This window comes from Lathamus discolor, chromosome Z, assembly GCF_037157495.1.
Source record: "Lathamus discolor isolate bLatDis1 chromosome Z, bLatDis1.hap1, whole genome shotgun sequence".
In the NCBI taxonomy this organism is placed as follows: Eukaryota; Metazoa; Chordata; class Aves; order Psittaciformes; family Psittacidae; genus Lathamus; species Lathamus discolor.
The window spans coordinates 91,786,775-91,801,156 of NC_088909.1; the positions used below are offsets into that span (position 1 = coordinate 91,786,775).

The following is a 14,382-nucleotide window of genomic DNA, read 5'->3' on the forward strand; positions in this document are numbered from 1 at the left end:
CGGGTTCCCCGCTGCGATGGTGATGAGGAAATACATGGTCACCCTGACACCCCAAACACACTCTGGAAGCAGAGCTTATGGAATTGAGACACTATCAGACTTCAACTTGTGACTGTCATGTGGAACACTGAACGTAATGTTACTCCCACCAGAAAAACCAAAGTGGGCCTAGTTTACTACTTGCCTTCAGAACTGAACATGCCCTTTGGAAATGAAGACACTTGTTTCTGTAAGTAGGTGTCTTTAACATTTACAGCTGACTGCTGGGACAGTGATCTCTGCCATTCCTTGTTCCTAAAAAGGAGACTGCAACACTGCAATTACCACACAGTTCTGTAAAGATTCAGTTCTGTAGTAAATCAAATAAAGGAAGATATACTAGACTCAGTTTATATTTAATCCTCATTATACATTTTCCTTCTTCATATTTCAGTTGGCACATTTTTCTGATTTTAAAAATCAGGTATTAGAAGATTTCTGTTGCCAGTTTTTGCTGGTGAATTGACACATTCTACTTGGAGAAGTCACATAAATAAGGGAGACTGTAAAAAGAATGATCATAGAAGCATAGAATGGTTTGGGTTGAAAGGACCTTAAAGCTCATCCAGTTCCACACCCCCTGCCCTGGGCAGGGACGCCTTCCACTAGACCAGGTTGCTCCAAGCCCCATCCAGCCTGGCCCTGAACACTTGAACTTTTCTGGGTGCTTTTCTGGGCACCCTGTGACAGCCCCTCAACACCCTCACAGTAAAGAATTTAATTTCTAACCTGAATCTCCCCTATCCCAGCTTAAAGCCATTCCCCCATTAACTTGTCACTACTTCTAAGAAGCCCCTCTCCAGATTTCTTGTAAGGCCCATTTAGGCAGTGGAAGCTGCTTTAAGGTCTCCCCAGAGCCTTCTCTTCTCCAGGCTGAACAAGCCCACTTATCTCAGGCTGTTTCCACAGAGGAGGTGCTCCAGCCCCCTGAGCATCTTCATGTCCTCCTTTGGACTTGCTCCAACAGGTCCATGTCCTTCTTGTGTTGGGGCCCCCAGAGCTAGACACAGTACTGCAAGTGGGGTCTCACGAGATGTAGAATTTAGTCCTCACAAGAAAGGCTACAGAACACTGGATTTTCCACTATTAAAAAATAGATTAATTTTAAAAATTAACCCCCCCCCAAAAAAAAAAAACCCACCAAAAAAACAACATAACACAAGCAACTGAACAAGCTCTAGCTTTGCAATACGTATTCAGAGGGTCTGAATAAGGAAAGACTTATGTTTGCTACTTAAATCACAAGGAAAATAATCATTTTACTGAAAACATGAAATAGCAGATTGACTTCCCACCTCAATGGCTCCAGAACTGATCTAACCAGATCAGCTCACCTGACTTGGTAATTAACAGCTACGTTTGCAGCAATGCAAAGTTTAAGTATTTCATGTTTTATCTAAGGAATAAAAGCAAGCGAGGTTCATAGCTACAGTGTTTCATAAGAGAAATTCACACATTCATCATCAATATTAAAAAAATTAGTGCTTGTTCCTGCCCTTTATTCAAGCATTCTTTGGTAAAACTGATATATATATATATATATCAACCAATAATAATTAATAATTTAATGTTGGCTTTAATATTAGATTTAATGTTAGATTTAATATTAATGCAATTTAATATTACAAACTAATACTGCGTATGAAAATTGTGTTTAAACCAGAAATTTTATTCACATCAGTAAACTGAATGTGTTTACAATAAGCAAAGGACAAGATTTGTTCAAAAGCTTTTATTTACTATAAAGACAGAGACCACCAAAATACATACAAATTATACTATATAAAATTGGTTCAATGGGGTAAAAATTTTTAATTAAAATATCTTGATATATTTAAAATAACAAAGGATACAATGAAGCCAAATTTCTTAACCCAGAGATCTCTGTAAAATTTGCTTGCACAGTAAGGTGCTAATAGAAGTTAGCCCTTAAGCCCTGGAAGTCTTAGGAATCAGTCACATAGCAAATATAGTTTCATTGTGAAAGTGAACTTTGGTAGAAGAAACTCTATAGGACACCTGAGGTAGTAGAAACTGGAATAAACAGCAGTAGACGTTATTTACAACTTAAGTACCAAATAACATTAAGAACATGAAAAAATAATTACACGATACAATTTTCAGTCCAGCTTTGATCCAAAGAAAATAAGAATATTACATCACATCTGCATTTTAAAAACACCACAATTACCAGCAAGCCAAGGGAAATGCAAACAAACTCAAACAAATGCATTTGGACACCAAGAGGCAGTTTGAGTTTGAAATGTGGTAGGCATGGTGATCTACAAAGTAATACTGATTAGCTGAGGTTCATCAGTTTATACAGTTTACGTTTCTGTCAGAAACAGTATTAATCTGACAACTGATCTTCCAGTACATGAATTGGCAAGAGTGCATCCTTTAAAGCTTGCACATAAGAAAGACTTGGAAACAATCTTACTAGAATGAGAAATTCTAAAGTGGTCAAAAAAACAAAAAAGTCAAGTACAAAACAGAGCTACCAAACTTCACATTTCAATATTATCTTTTTAACTCTTCAAAGTCCACCAACCTTCCAAAACAAAGGAATGTAAAATTTCCAAAAGAAACACATTCACAACTAATGACACCGCTTTTTCTTTATTAGTATGAGCACTATCATTTCTGTAAACTTATCTTAAAGATGTTTTACTTCCAATTTGTGTTGTACATTTTTAAGGTACTATAGCTTATTTAGTTTGTCCTGAGTCTTTGAAATAACCAATTCTATTTCAGTCCAACAATCCAACTGGCTTCTGAAGAGTTAGAAGACAAACAGTATTTTTCTCCAAAAGGATTAAACACAATCAGTATTTGATTTAAAAAGATCCCCTTTAATAAAAGCAAAAGAAAAGCTGCCATTTTCCTTCAGAATTACATGCATCAGAATCTAAAAGCCTGCCTTTAAAATAATTTTAAAAACCTGTTTTTTTAAAAAACACCTGCTAAAACCCACAAGTTTTGCACTAGAGGTGAAGCTTTACTTCACATTTTACTTTATCTTGCTTTTCAAGTCCAAGTTTGTTTCTTGTTAAAATAAATACCTTTCTTGTGGTAATATTTTTAACATTTTCAAATTAAATTAATCACTAATGGCTACAGTAAATAGATGATGTACGGCAGAAGGAAAACAGCAGGTAAAACTTATTATCAGTAGAGAATGTGACCTCAGCTTTGTTACACAAAGAATGAGATTTGCTCATAGTTTGCACCTGCTCCCACTGAAGTACAGGACAAAGCCTCCCACAAACTTTAACGGGAGCTGGGTTTAGAGCCTTTGACATGAAACTTCTCTACATGATTTGCCAGAAGAAGCTGCTATGTAAAAAGGCTCAGCAACTTTTAGCATGATTCAGACTAAACTGTTTATTTAAATAACCTTTACTATCAGAGCCTTCAACACTACCTTGTTGAAGGTGGTATTTTATTTTATTCCAGATTTCCAGCAAATCTGTTTTTAAAACTCGTGTCACAATGATGTTCCATGACACAGCTTGCATCTTTTTCTAAAGACTATTTTAAAATATCCCCTTTATCTCAAAGTTAAAAATACAATGAAAACAAACTAATTTCAAAAGAAATTACATGGCCAGCAGTAAATGCACAGTGAACCATAACTGTCTGATCGTACTTGAAAGAAGGCAAAATGTTTTTCTTTTTAAAGTATCCATCAACGTTTGGATTTGTTACTCAGAGAACTTTGTATAATTGAAAGGGACAAATACAGAACTTCCTTTTAACCAGTTCTGAAAACTGATTAATTGCAGAGCCCTCTGCTTACATCTACATGATGTAAAATAGAACAGTGATTGCTATATTAAAGTAGATCTTGAGCCCCTCAGCTGCTAATATTGCTGAAAAAGTGCTCCAAATAAAATAAAAATCACTTATCTGCTAAATAATCATGCAGATTTAAGGAAAAATGCTTTTGTGTTCACAAAAAGCCAGATATTTGAAAAAGGCACAGTTTACAAATTTCTGCACAAGTTGTGAAACATTGCATACTGAGCTTAGGTAAAGATCTCGATTTGTCAATCACATACTTAGATAGGGTCCTCCACTGGCCTTAAGTCCTTGATGTATCTATTTTTAAGGCCAGCAGAGTAATACAATTTGCTGTGCTTAACTGCACTGTGAGACAGTTATTGTATATACAGTAGCATCTTCTTCAGTATATCAGCCTTGTACATAAGTAGCTACCATGTAGTACGGAAGACTGGATGTTTCAGCAGCTCCCTTGATGGGGGTCTGTCCTGAGGTTGAAGTTCTAAACACCGAAGAGTCACATCTTTCAAGCCAGGAGACAGATGTGTAGGGATTGATGGAGCCGTAGTTGCACTAGCAATCTGAACAAAGGGAAAATAACTTTTTAGAAGTCACTCAAGCACCCTCTCCTACCCCTAAAACGTTCCACAAGCTTAGAATTTTCAGATGACAAGTTGTATTTATGAGCTTTTCTCCACTTAGCATATTTTCTAGTGCCATCTGAAGGTCATGACTGCTTTAATAAAAAAAAAAAAAAAAAGCAAGTACCAGTATGTTGGTATTAGTATTGATTTTGTATAAACAGCTCCAATATAAAGAGCTATTGCAATAACCCCTACTAGCATACTTTTGTGTAATTCATATTGCTGTTTATTAAATTGGTCAGCATCTTTCGTAGCATACTGGTAGCAACAAAATACCTCACCTTGAATATCAGAGCAAGATGATTGGAGTGTTTCTCTGCATTCCAGGGAGGTTTAGCACATGCCATTTCTATAACAACACAGCCAACACTCCATACATCACAGCTCCTACCATACTGCTGGCCTCTCAGAACCTGGACAGACAGACAGACAGACCAAAGCTCAGATTATCTGCTTAACTCTTTAAGTAATTTAGATGTAAAACCCCCTGATATCGTTAGGTAAGTGCACTCTGATTGACATTTCAGGTTGATACAGTGATCAGTGCTGTAAAAGGATCTATACAGCTGTAGAGAGCTACTAAATAAAAGGCCTGATCAGGGGAAAAACATAAGTACCATGCAATAGTTAGCTTTTGACCAAATGGTCATTTGGGCTTTAGTGACAATACTTTGACAGATATATCTTGTAACAGACTAATTAAACCAACTTTGACAGCAAGAAAGAAATGTCATTACTTCCATGTTGGAATCATTCTTTGTAACAAGTGCATTTAACATATATTCAAAGCATTTACAGCAATTTTCTGTAATTTGGCTCTATGAATTTGCTCAAAGAGTTTAAATGAAGTTTTTGAAGTAACTTCCAAAACTGGTTTCTTACCTCTGGTGCCATAAATGCAATAGTTCCCAACAACTGTCCCTGAAACTCTCCAGCACCAGTTCCTTTTGATGCCAACCTGGCTGCAGCTCCAAAATCAGCAATTCTTAATCTATGACCTGTGCTGTCAATTAGCAAATTGGCACCTGTCAACAGTATAATAAAAATATTGCTAGTTGGCTTTCTGTTAAAGGCAAAAGGATGAACAGACACTCTTCCACCCTCTGTTTCAAAACTATGCATCAGTTGACGTTCTCCACCCCCAGTATCAAGAAAATCTAAAAATCAAGGACAAAGTCTAATAATGTCAGTTTTCTGTTATGCCTGAATGATACTGCACACAGCTTGAGGCTGTCAAGAGATTTAGAGAAGCAGTAAAACTTTCAAAGTAGGGCAAACACAGGATTTTTGGAGCAATGCCTGGAGATGGAATAATAAAAGAAAATGGTGGCCAAAAACCTTGAAGGTTTTCATTGTCTGCAGCTGCCTGTGAAATTTAAACTTATTTCACTCTTAAGCAACTGTGGGATGTCTTGAAGAGAATTAGTAAATTAAAAGTTTTCCTATTTCAAGAACAAATATTAAAAGACAAATATTTGCCACAGCTACGTTGCTACTTATCTGGGTATCTCACCAGTTTATGGACAGTTAGTGACATTAAAGGAAAAGTTTAGGAAGACTGGTATTTCCCAGTCAAGTCCACATTTTGTCCAAACACAATACAACTGTATTTATATTCAATTAGGATGAAGAAACTCATCACAGTATTCCTATACATTGGAAACCTGACCCCTTTATCTTGGTTTGTTCACAGATTTTACTATTATTTCAGTGTAAACATTTATGTTAAACTATCAATCTTCAAAGCTACATGGCAACTTCGTATTTTATATGAACCAATTCAGAAAACCAATTTTTCTATGTCAGCACAAGTAGCAAATATCCCCAAGCATGCTATGAACATTCTGATTAATTTCAGTAATTAAAGATCTTAAGAATGATCAGAGAACACAAGAGAAATAGCATTCCTAAGATGATATTTGAAAGAAGCAATAGTTCTCAATCCAAAATAGATGCTGCTTTCTGAATATCCCTTTCAAAAGATATTCCAGGTTGCTGCTTTCTGAATATACCATTTGAAAAGATATTCCAGGTAATTCTTACCTTTAACATCTCTATGGATTATCTGGTTCTCATGGAGGTAAGAAAGGCCACGTAGCAGTTGTTCTGTGTAATTAATAATAACTGATTCTTTGAAGGCTCCATATTTACTTAACAAATGAGCAACTGAGCCCCCTAGAAAATAGAAAAGAAACCCTCAAAAACATTTTATCATCACTTACATTTTTTATTGGAACTTAGTATTGGTATCCCTAATTTATAATTATATTTCCTCCCCCAACACATAAAAAAGTTTCACAGTCAGAAAGTAATATACTTAGTTACTTACTTACTTACTTTCTAACTGGAACTGTACACAAACACACGTATTTATCCATATTTTGCATTAATATTTAAGCAGCAGCTTTCTTTGGGGCAACAGATAACTGCCTCCAGCAAGCACTCCCTCTGAGGATCTTAATTTACTTCTGTTACTGTCCAATTACTAATATACAGAAGGAAGTAGAAAAGCAAGAAAAAGTATTATCTTCCTCTTCCCCCTATTCCCCCTCAGTTGGTATATAAATCCTGAAGACTTTTTATTTCCATTGTGCCTCTCAAAGTATTCTAATAGAAGTTAGGCTTGAACGAGGTTATTTTATTATCTAAAGTCAGGAAAATTATACTCAAAAAACCTCCACCCTTAGTTTTGAGAAGATATTTTCTGCACTGCTTCTTGTAATAACACATACTTGGGCTTTGCTTGTTAGCACTTAGGTATTGCTAAGTGGTTTCTGCCAAAGAATGTAAGTTAAGGTGCAATGCTTTCTTTTGTAAGAAATAATAGCGTATATAACACCAAATAATAGTCTTGGCAAACTGGACATATAACCTCATCACAAAATTAATAAAGCTCCTTCTTAAAAAAAAAAAAAATATATAGACTTTCTTATCCCTGCTTCTACAATAATGAAAAGATTTTACTATTTGATACTAAATGACTACTTGAGATTTGAACATGTTTTTCCTGAAGCATCCTGCTTACTACTTATTATTAAATTACAAATTAAGTTCTTAAATGTCTTTGGGTTGTTACCTCACACAATTTTTATGAAAACACTTGGGACAAAAACAAGTGACAGGTATTCCAAACTTCATAGTAAAAAAATGCACAAAAATTGCAAGAGTTTAGAATCATAGAATCAGCCAGGTTGGAAGAGACCTTTAGGATCATCAAATCCAACTATTACCCTAGGACTGCCAAGTCTACCACTAAAGCATGTCACTAAAGGCCTTGTCTACATGGCTTCTGAACACTTTCAGGGACAGTAATTCCACCAGGGCAGCCTGTTTCAATGCAAAGTTTCTAATTCTCCATTTGAATTCAGAAACTGAGGAAAAAGTAAAACTTTTGTTCAGGACTTCCTACTGCTTTACCTATATCACAGATTGGGTATGGAAAATTCCAAATCAAAAAAAGGATGCACTGGTCAGAGTGTTGCTGTGACCACTTAAGCTGTTCTGTAAGTAGACTTTTATACTGGTTACCAAGAGCAATGAAGATACGATTTGCAAACTGAAGTGATGCAAAACGCAGTATGAAATTACATAGTTCTAGACTCAACCAGTATCTTAATTTTCTTTGGCACAATAGTTGTTTACCTGCCATCCATTCAATAAAGAGGTTATAGTTGCTCTTCTCACATGTAGCACCCAACATTCGAATGATGTTAGGATGGTTCAGATGACTCATCATTCTTATTTCTTCTCTCAGTGCTTCAACTACCTCTTCTTGCTCAGATGATGTGTTCCTGACATATGTCACCTGTTTTGAAATAAAGGTATTCAGACTTACCTTAGATAATTTACCAGTCTTGTAACCCCCCTTTCATTACAGTAACAAGAAGAATGTGCATTTGAGCCTCTTCACAGTCACAATTCTGTGTTTATTCATTTAAGTATTAAAAACAGTTGCCTTAAAGCTTGCTGTTAGATCAGTGGAAAAAAAAAAAAACCATTAAACTACATTTCCTCTGCTGAAACTATTTTCAGGAAAAAAAAAAACAACCAAACAAAAAGCAACTTGACAAGTAAGGGGGAACTACTTTTAATAGCTACCTTGCATATATGGAATTTATTTGGAATCAGGAAATCAGGGCTGTGTTCCTAACTCTGTCACTCATTTATGGACTTAAAAATAAAAATGCATTTGAAGAATTATGAAAAAAGTGTGCATATAAAAAAGTACAGTGTTTTTTGTTTGTTTGCTTTTAGTTTAAGGAGAAGAAAAAACCTGAAAACATTATGTTAATATGCATGTAAAGACTTTGTTATGCGAGAAAACAACAGGGAGCATAGGAAGCAAGGAATACAGTAAGTCTGTGAGAGAAGAGAGCTTTTATATTTAATATTCCAAAGAAATATTGAAGAAAAACAAGCACAATATATTCAAGAAAATGGAGTATTTGAAATATTTACCTGTTTTACAGCCATTAATGTCCCCGTTCCTACGTCTTGAGCTTGGTAACAGGAAGAGAAAGCTCCAAGACCAATTTGCTGACCTTTAAGCCATTCTGCATCTTCTCTGTAATGGTGTTTTGCTTTGGTATGTCCAGGCAGGGTTTCTGGTGTCTGAAAATTAAATCTGAAATCAACTTACCAGCACACACCTAAAATGTAGACATCCTGGAAAGTCATGAAATATCCAAGCTCTTATGCCTCTCCCCTACAGTTCTGTGTTCTGCAGGTTATATACTTTCAGCTGAGAGCAGAACACCAGTGTATTCTGTAGTCCACATACTTCTACTGCATGCAAGAACAGAGCTGCCTCTATGTTACTAGCCGAAGGCGGCAAGATTTAATGACACAACTGGGAGCAAGACTTCTTTTTCATTCCTGATCTCACATCTAGTTAAGGTTTTCATTAGCCCATATAGTAAGCAGAACCAAAATAATGTTGTTTGTTTTACTTACTTCCCCTATTTTATGCTTCACATGTTGTTAAACCATTCAAAGGATCACAAATAAAATACTTCTTGATTTTTATTTCTTAGGCTTTTGTGTATTTACAAACAAGTGTTTTTTCTGACTCCTAAAGGATTTGCATCTTCTCTCTCAAGATGCACTGACAACAAAATCTCTTCCAACTCTACCTTTTCTATCAGAAGCTTATTTGCTTTTATACAATTGCTTTCAAAGTAGATCAGCATTAACATTCAGCAGAGTTCTACTTAAAAACTTTGTTCTCATTTTCTGATTTCCCAATTTCTACATTTTCTTTTCTGCCTTTTGAAAGGCTGGTATATGACATAAGCATATATATATGTTTCTCTTCCAAATAACCTCTCTAAAGTTGTTAATAACATGGAAACATTCTGTCAGCACCCTCAACTGGCAACATGTTTATATCCTAACTCTTACGAGAAGGTATTGGGCACCTTTGTGTTTTGTATAACTTCAGAAATATAACAGCCATACTTTATAAATTCAGTGAATCTCAATTGTGACTTATGCTAAATTCCCATACGTATACTTACATCCTGCTGAATGATTATGATATCTTCACCATTTTCGACCTGTAGTTGGGGGATTACTGGCAGAGCATCTTGAGACGCTGACATTGCCATAGCAATAGCTAAAGCTTCCTCCTCTTCAGCTTCCATCTTTTCTTTGCATTTTTGATTATGACTTACATCATCTTTGTAAGTATCATCATTTTCTGCCCGCTCAGGAGAAAGAACTGCAACTTCGGACTTGAATGTAACTGTGCCATCACTCGTTGGCATGGAGGCCTCGAGCAAGTCCTCAATACTGGAATTGAGCTCTGCATTAACATCCAATCGACATTTTTCATCTACTGGTGTAAACACCGTCTCTTCACTTGGTATAACTGCACTGCTACTACTACTATTGCCATCACATTGTGAAATATCATTCAGATCAAGCGTCATACTCTTTTTTAAGGTTTCTCCCTGCTTGTTCACATCACCTGGGGTGGGCCGTGATGGCTTTGGCCTGTGTATGTGACTGGATGGCAATGGCCTGGCTTGGGTGAAAACTGGAGAGAGCTTCTCTGATTCTTTATTTTCACAATAGCTTCTTTGAAACTGGAGAGAAAGTTTCCGCTGTGTTTGAGGAGAAGGTGAGGGGATTTTGCAGGGAACAAATCCAGGAGTTCTGAGTTTAGAGACATCTGTTACAGTGCCAGCTGGTACAGATGGGTTTGAAGGAGACAGAAGTGTTGGGAATAGTGACTGGGGATGACTGGATGAGGGAGAGGAGTTCAAACACTGACTGGGGGGTTTTCCTTTTGTTTGAATGGCTGGCTTTGGTTGCTCAGTGGTTGCTGATGAAACAGGAAGTCCCACAGCAAGGCCAGCCAGTATCTCAGAAACATCCTCTGGACTTGCGCTCATTTTTTTATCGCTTAGCCCTTTCCCACTTTTCCCTGATAACTGGACAGTATTGTTAGGAGTATTACTTTCTGTGGCTTCCGGAGAGTTATCTGGTACAGGTGGCTGCAAAAAGTCTTCATGATGGCATTCCCCAGAGTGCATGTCTTCCATACCTAGCTGGATGGCTTCTGCAATTTCCATTTCATCTGCTATTGCCATCAGACGTCGGCGCATCCTTGCATAATGAGTGGAGCTTGTCACACTCAACATTTCTAACAGCTTTACAAAAACATGGGGCACTCTTGCCACCATTCTTGCTGCGCTCAAAAATACTCTCCGTGATAGTTTACCAACCATTGAGTGGGAATTGTCAATTGACTGCAAGGCGAAAGTTAAGAGGGAGAGAAGTTTCTTATACCTGAAAAAAAAGAAAAGAGGTGTTTTATAAACCATGCTTGAGTTAATTAGTGCCAAGAAAGCCATTTCAAGAGAACTTACTTAGCTATTTAGCAGAAAGGAGACTTATTGCTACACTGGTGCTTCAAAACTGATTCACAGGTCAGAAGTTTTAAAAAAAGGCAACCATATACTGTCTACAGTAAGGACACTTTTGCATATAAACATATACTATTTGTTTACAGGACTTGGAACAGCTGGGTTTTTTTAAGAAGTCAGTAACAACACATTCAACTACAAAGAGTAATAGTCACATAGTGTAAACAAATACCTGTCTACTACCGTATCAGCCTGCAGAACATCTCCACAGACAATGTGTGGATAAAATTCACCAGGAAATTCCAACAGAAGTCTGTCTATTAGGCAGAGTCGCCCCAGTAGTGCTTGCCAGTTGCTAGACTCGGCTTGGGTTCCAAGAATACAAGTTAAGACATAATCAACACCACCGATACCAATGGATCCTATAAAATAAAGGATTAGATATGTTCACAATCAAATATCTTAGTTAAATAAATATCAGGACTGTACTGTACAGAAATACGCATTGTATGCCCAAATTATCCCCCTCCTAAACTGCTGAAATACTATTCTCTTTGTCATGCTGATACTGAATAAATCCTGTATTAAATTTAAAACACTTCAGTATATTTGCTTATAATTATAATTCATTTATATAGGAAAAGCTATTATTACCAGATTTAAGTATTTCTCTCCCAACTGCCAGCTCGCCTGCTTGACCTTTACACATCTCCAACAGTGTTGAGACTGAAAGTTGACTTGTTCGACTATAAGAAATTAAAACAAAAGTAACTCTTAGTAGATGCTTTCAGAGAAAAACAGTCTAATAATTATATTGCAATAATCATTAGCTTGGAATTGTGTGTGGAAAAGAATTTCACATCACTTTATTCCTAATAATTTCTATAATCCCCCATCTGTAACCTACCAAGAGTTGTAGGATTTTTTACAAGGATACTTCCAGAAGTGTAATGTCTATCACTAATAAACAAAAAAAAAAACAACTAGGACCTCTTCCTCTTGCAAAAACAGGCATCCAGGAGCAGTCTGATTTCACTTATTCCTTTAACTTTAGAAACTCTATTGCTAGACGATTGCTTGAGCATCTCTAGCTACAGTATCAGAAGAAATGCTGCTTAGGAACCAAACCTGTTAAACAGACAAAAATCAAGCTGGTGGACTTCTGTATCTATTTTACAGCACATGTAAAGAAGAAATGGTTGGTCCAGCGAATCAGACTGTTTAGCTGAGGACAGGAAGACAAGGCCTACTCAAGCCAGAAATGCGAAGGGCATTTACTCACAATAGCTATCTCCTAATATCACATTGTAAAAAATAAAAGAAAAAGAAAAAAAAAAGTAGAAATGTTACATTAACACTTTATGGCACAGATGTGCAACAGCTTTTGCTGAAGTAGGAAACACATGATTGGTACTTGCTGATTGCTTAAGGGTGCATTAAACCAAAACAATATCATCTGAGATGGAGGGGATGGTTCCTGACTGCACCTAACATCTTCCTTTACTTTAAGGGAGAAAAAGGCCTTATGAAAATATCACCTAAGATCTGTAAGTTTCTGAAAAGTACGGTAAGGCACCTTTAAAACCTGCATCTTTAAAGCCAAATGTTTGCTGGTAGCAATCAGACTTTAACATGATATATTTATACTTATGATTCACACATTTCATCACCAACTAGAAATGGTCTCCTAGTTCCACATAAATAGCATAAATGAAGCTTAGAGACATTTCAGTAACAATCCAAAAGGAATGTGAAGTTCATAAGACATCATACCTGTTGGCATCAGCACATTTAACTAATATTGTCTCTACAACTGGCTTGAGAAGTCGCTGTAGTTTAGTCCTCTCTGCCAAAGTATGACAGGGAGTATACACCAGCATGGCTCTCAGAGTTTTCTAAGAGAAGGGAAAAAAGCAATACCCAGTAAATTAAATCAGCCCCATATTTTTAAAGAGTTTTAAATAGTTTTATATAAATTGCATTCAAAATACCAGTGAAACATTCAAATTATAAACAGCTTACTACATGTTCACTGTTAGGAGTAGTCATGTATCTTTTGAGACTAGAAAGAACCTAGTCATACAAGTACTGTTAATGTTAGCACTGTAGTAAGCATTTCCTTTTATTTGGCAGGTGGAGTTACATCATTTCACTCTTGCTGAGGATTTTGCTCATCCCAAATTCAGATGATGGCTAAAAGTTACCAGTGGTGCCCAACAATGATTACTAGGACTCCTGACTTCATCCATCGCCTCCCTTTCCCTCCCCTTCAAAAATGAAGTGGTTTTGAAATTACTAGAATACAACAAGAAAACAACTACTTACTAAAGCAGCAACATACACTTTGTAGACAGGGTCAGCACAGACCATGGACAGCACACTGCAGCAGGATTCCACCACCACATCTCCTGAGATACTGGTCTGAGATGACCCACTAGCTGCTCCCAGAGCTCCAGCACTTGTGTTGTTTCCATTGCTACTTCCAGAATTTCCTGTGCTTTCACCATTAGCCAGTAACAGAGCACCACTAACATCATGGGAAAGACGTCTAAGCGCCATCTCTCGTATATTCCAGTTCCGAGAAAACAAACAGCCAACTAACTCCATCCCAAATACCTGCCAAGGAACAAGCAACATTGCGGAAGTCAAACTGAGTGATACTGCAACTTAAGTACCCAAGAAGAGCAATCAAGAACAGCAAAGAAATGCTTCTGGTGAAAAACAAGAACACCTTAAGAAGCCTGACAACAAAAATGTGTAAGGTATAGTCTCTTAAAAAAAAGATTCTGTGACAGAAAAGAAAAATTGTAAATGCTAAGTTATTGGTTCTTCAAAAACTCTCTTAAGAGAAGTAAGGGAATGACTGCATGGTTTCACTCACTCTGAATTTTAATTACCCACTATGCAGTTTGTTTCTAGACACAGATATTAACAATGCAGCTACATCAGACAAAAATAACAGCAGAAATAAAGGCAATACAAGTTCTCCCACTTCTAAGTGTGTGAACTCCTACTCTGCTGAACCCACCTCTAGATGATGTTAATTA

General features: G+C 36.6%; 1 protein-coding gene across 2 annotated transcripts in view; it reads right to left on the reverse strand.

Annotated features, from left to right (window-relative positions):
- Positions 1 to 1,756: 1,756 nt before the first annotated feature.
- The window catches only part of MAP3K1 (mitogen-activated protein kinase kinase kinase 1), a 56,678-nt gene continuing 44,052 nt past the window's right edge, over positions 1,757 to 14,382 (reverse strand). For both annotated transcript variants that reach the window (XM_065661668.1, XM_065661669.1), the window contains exons 10-20: positions 13,661 to 13,951; positions 13,109 to 13,230; positions 11,990 to 12,081; positions 11,568 to 11,757; positions 9,983 to 11,258; positions 8,925 to 9,077; positions 8,109 to 8,271; positions 6,510 to 6,641; positions 5,349 to 5,491; positions 4,748 to 4,879; positions 1,757 to 4,403 (exon numbers count right to left, since the gene is read on the reverse strand). In XM_065661668.1, coding sequence (XP_065517740.1) covers positions 4,254 to 4,403; positions 4,748 to 4,879; positions 5,349 to 5,491; positions 6,510 to 6,641; positions 8,109 to 8,271; positions 8,925 to 9,077; positions 9,983 to 11,258; positions 11,568 to 11,757; positions 11,990 to 12,081; positions 13,109 to 13,230; positions 13,661 to 13,951 — 2,844 coding nt within the window. In that variant the 3' untranslated portion in view covers positions 1,757 to 4,253. The remainder of the gene's footprint in view (positions 4,404 to 4,747; positions 4,880 to 5,348; positions 5,492 to 6,509; positions 6,642 to 8,108; positions 8,272 to 8,924; positions 9,078 to 9,982; positions 11,259 to 11,567; positions 11,758 to 11,989; positions 12,082 to 13,108; positions 13,231 to 13,660; positions 13,952 to 14,382) is intronic.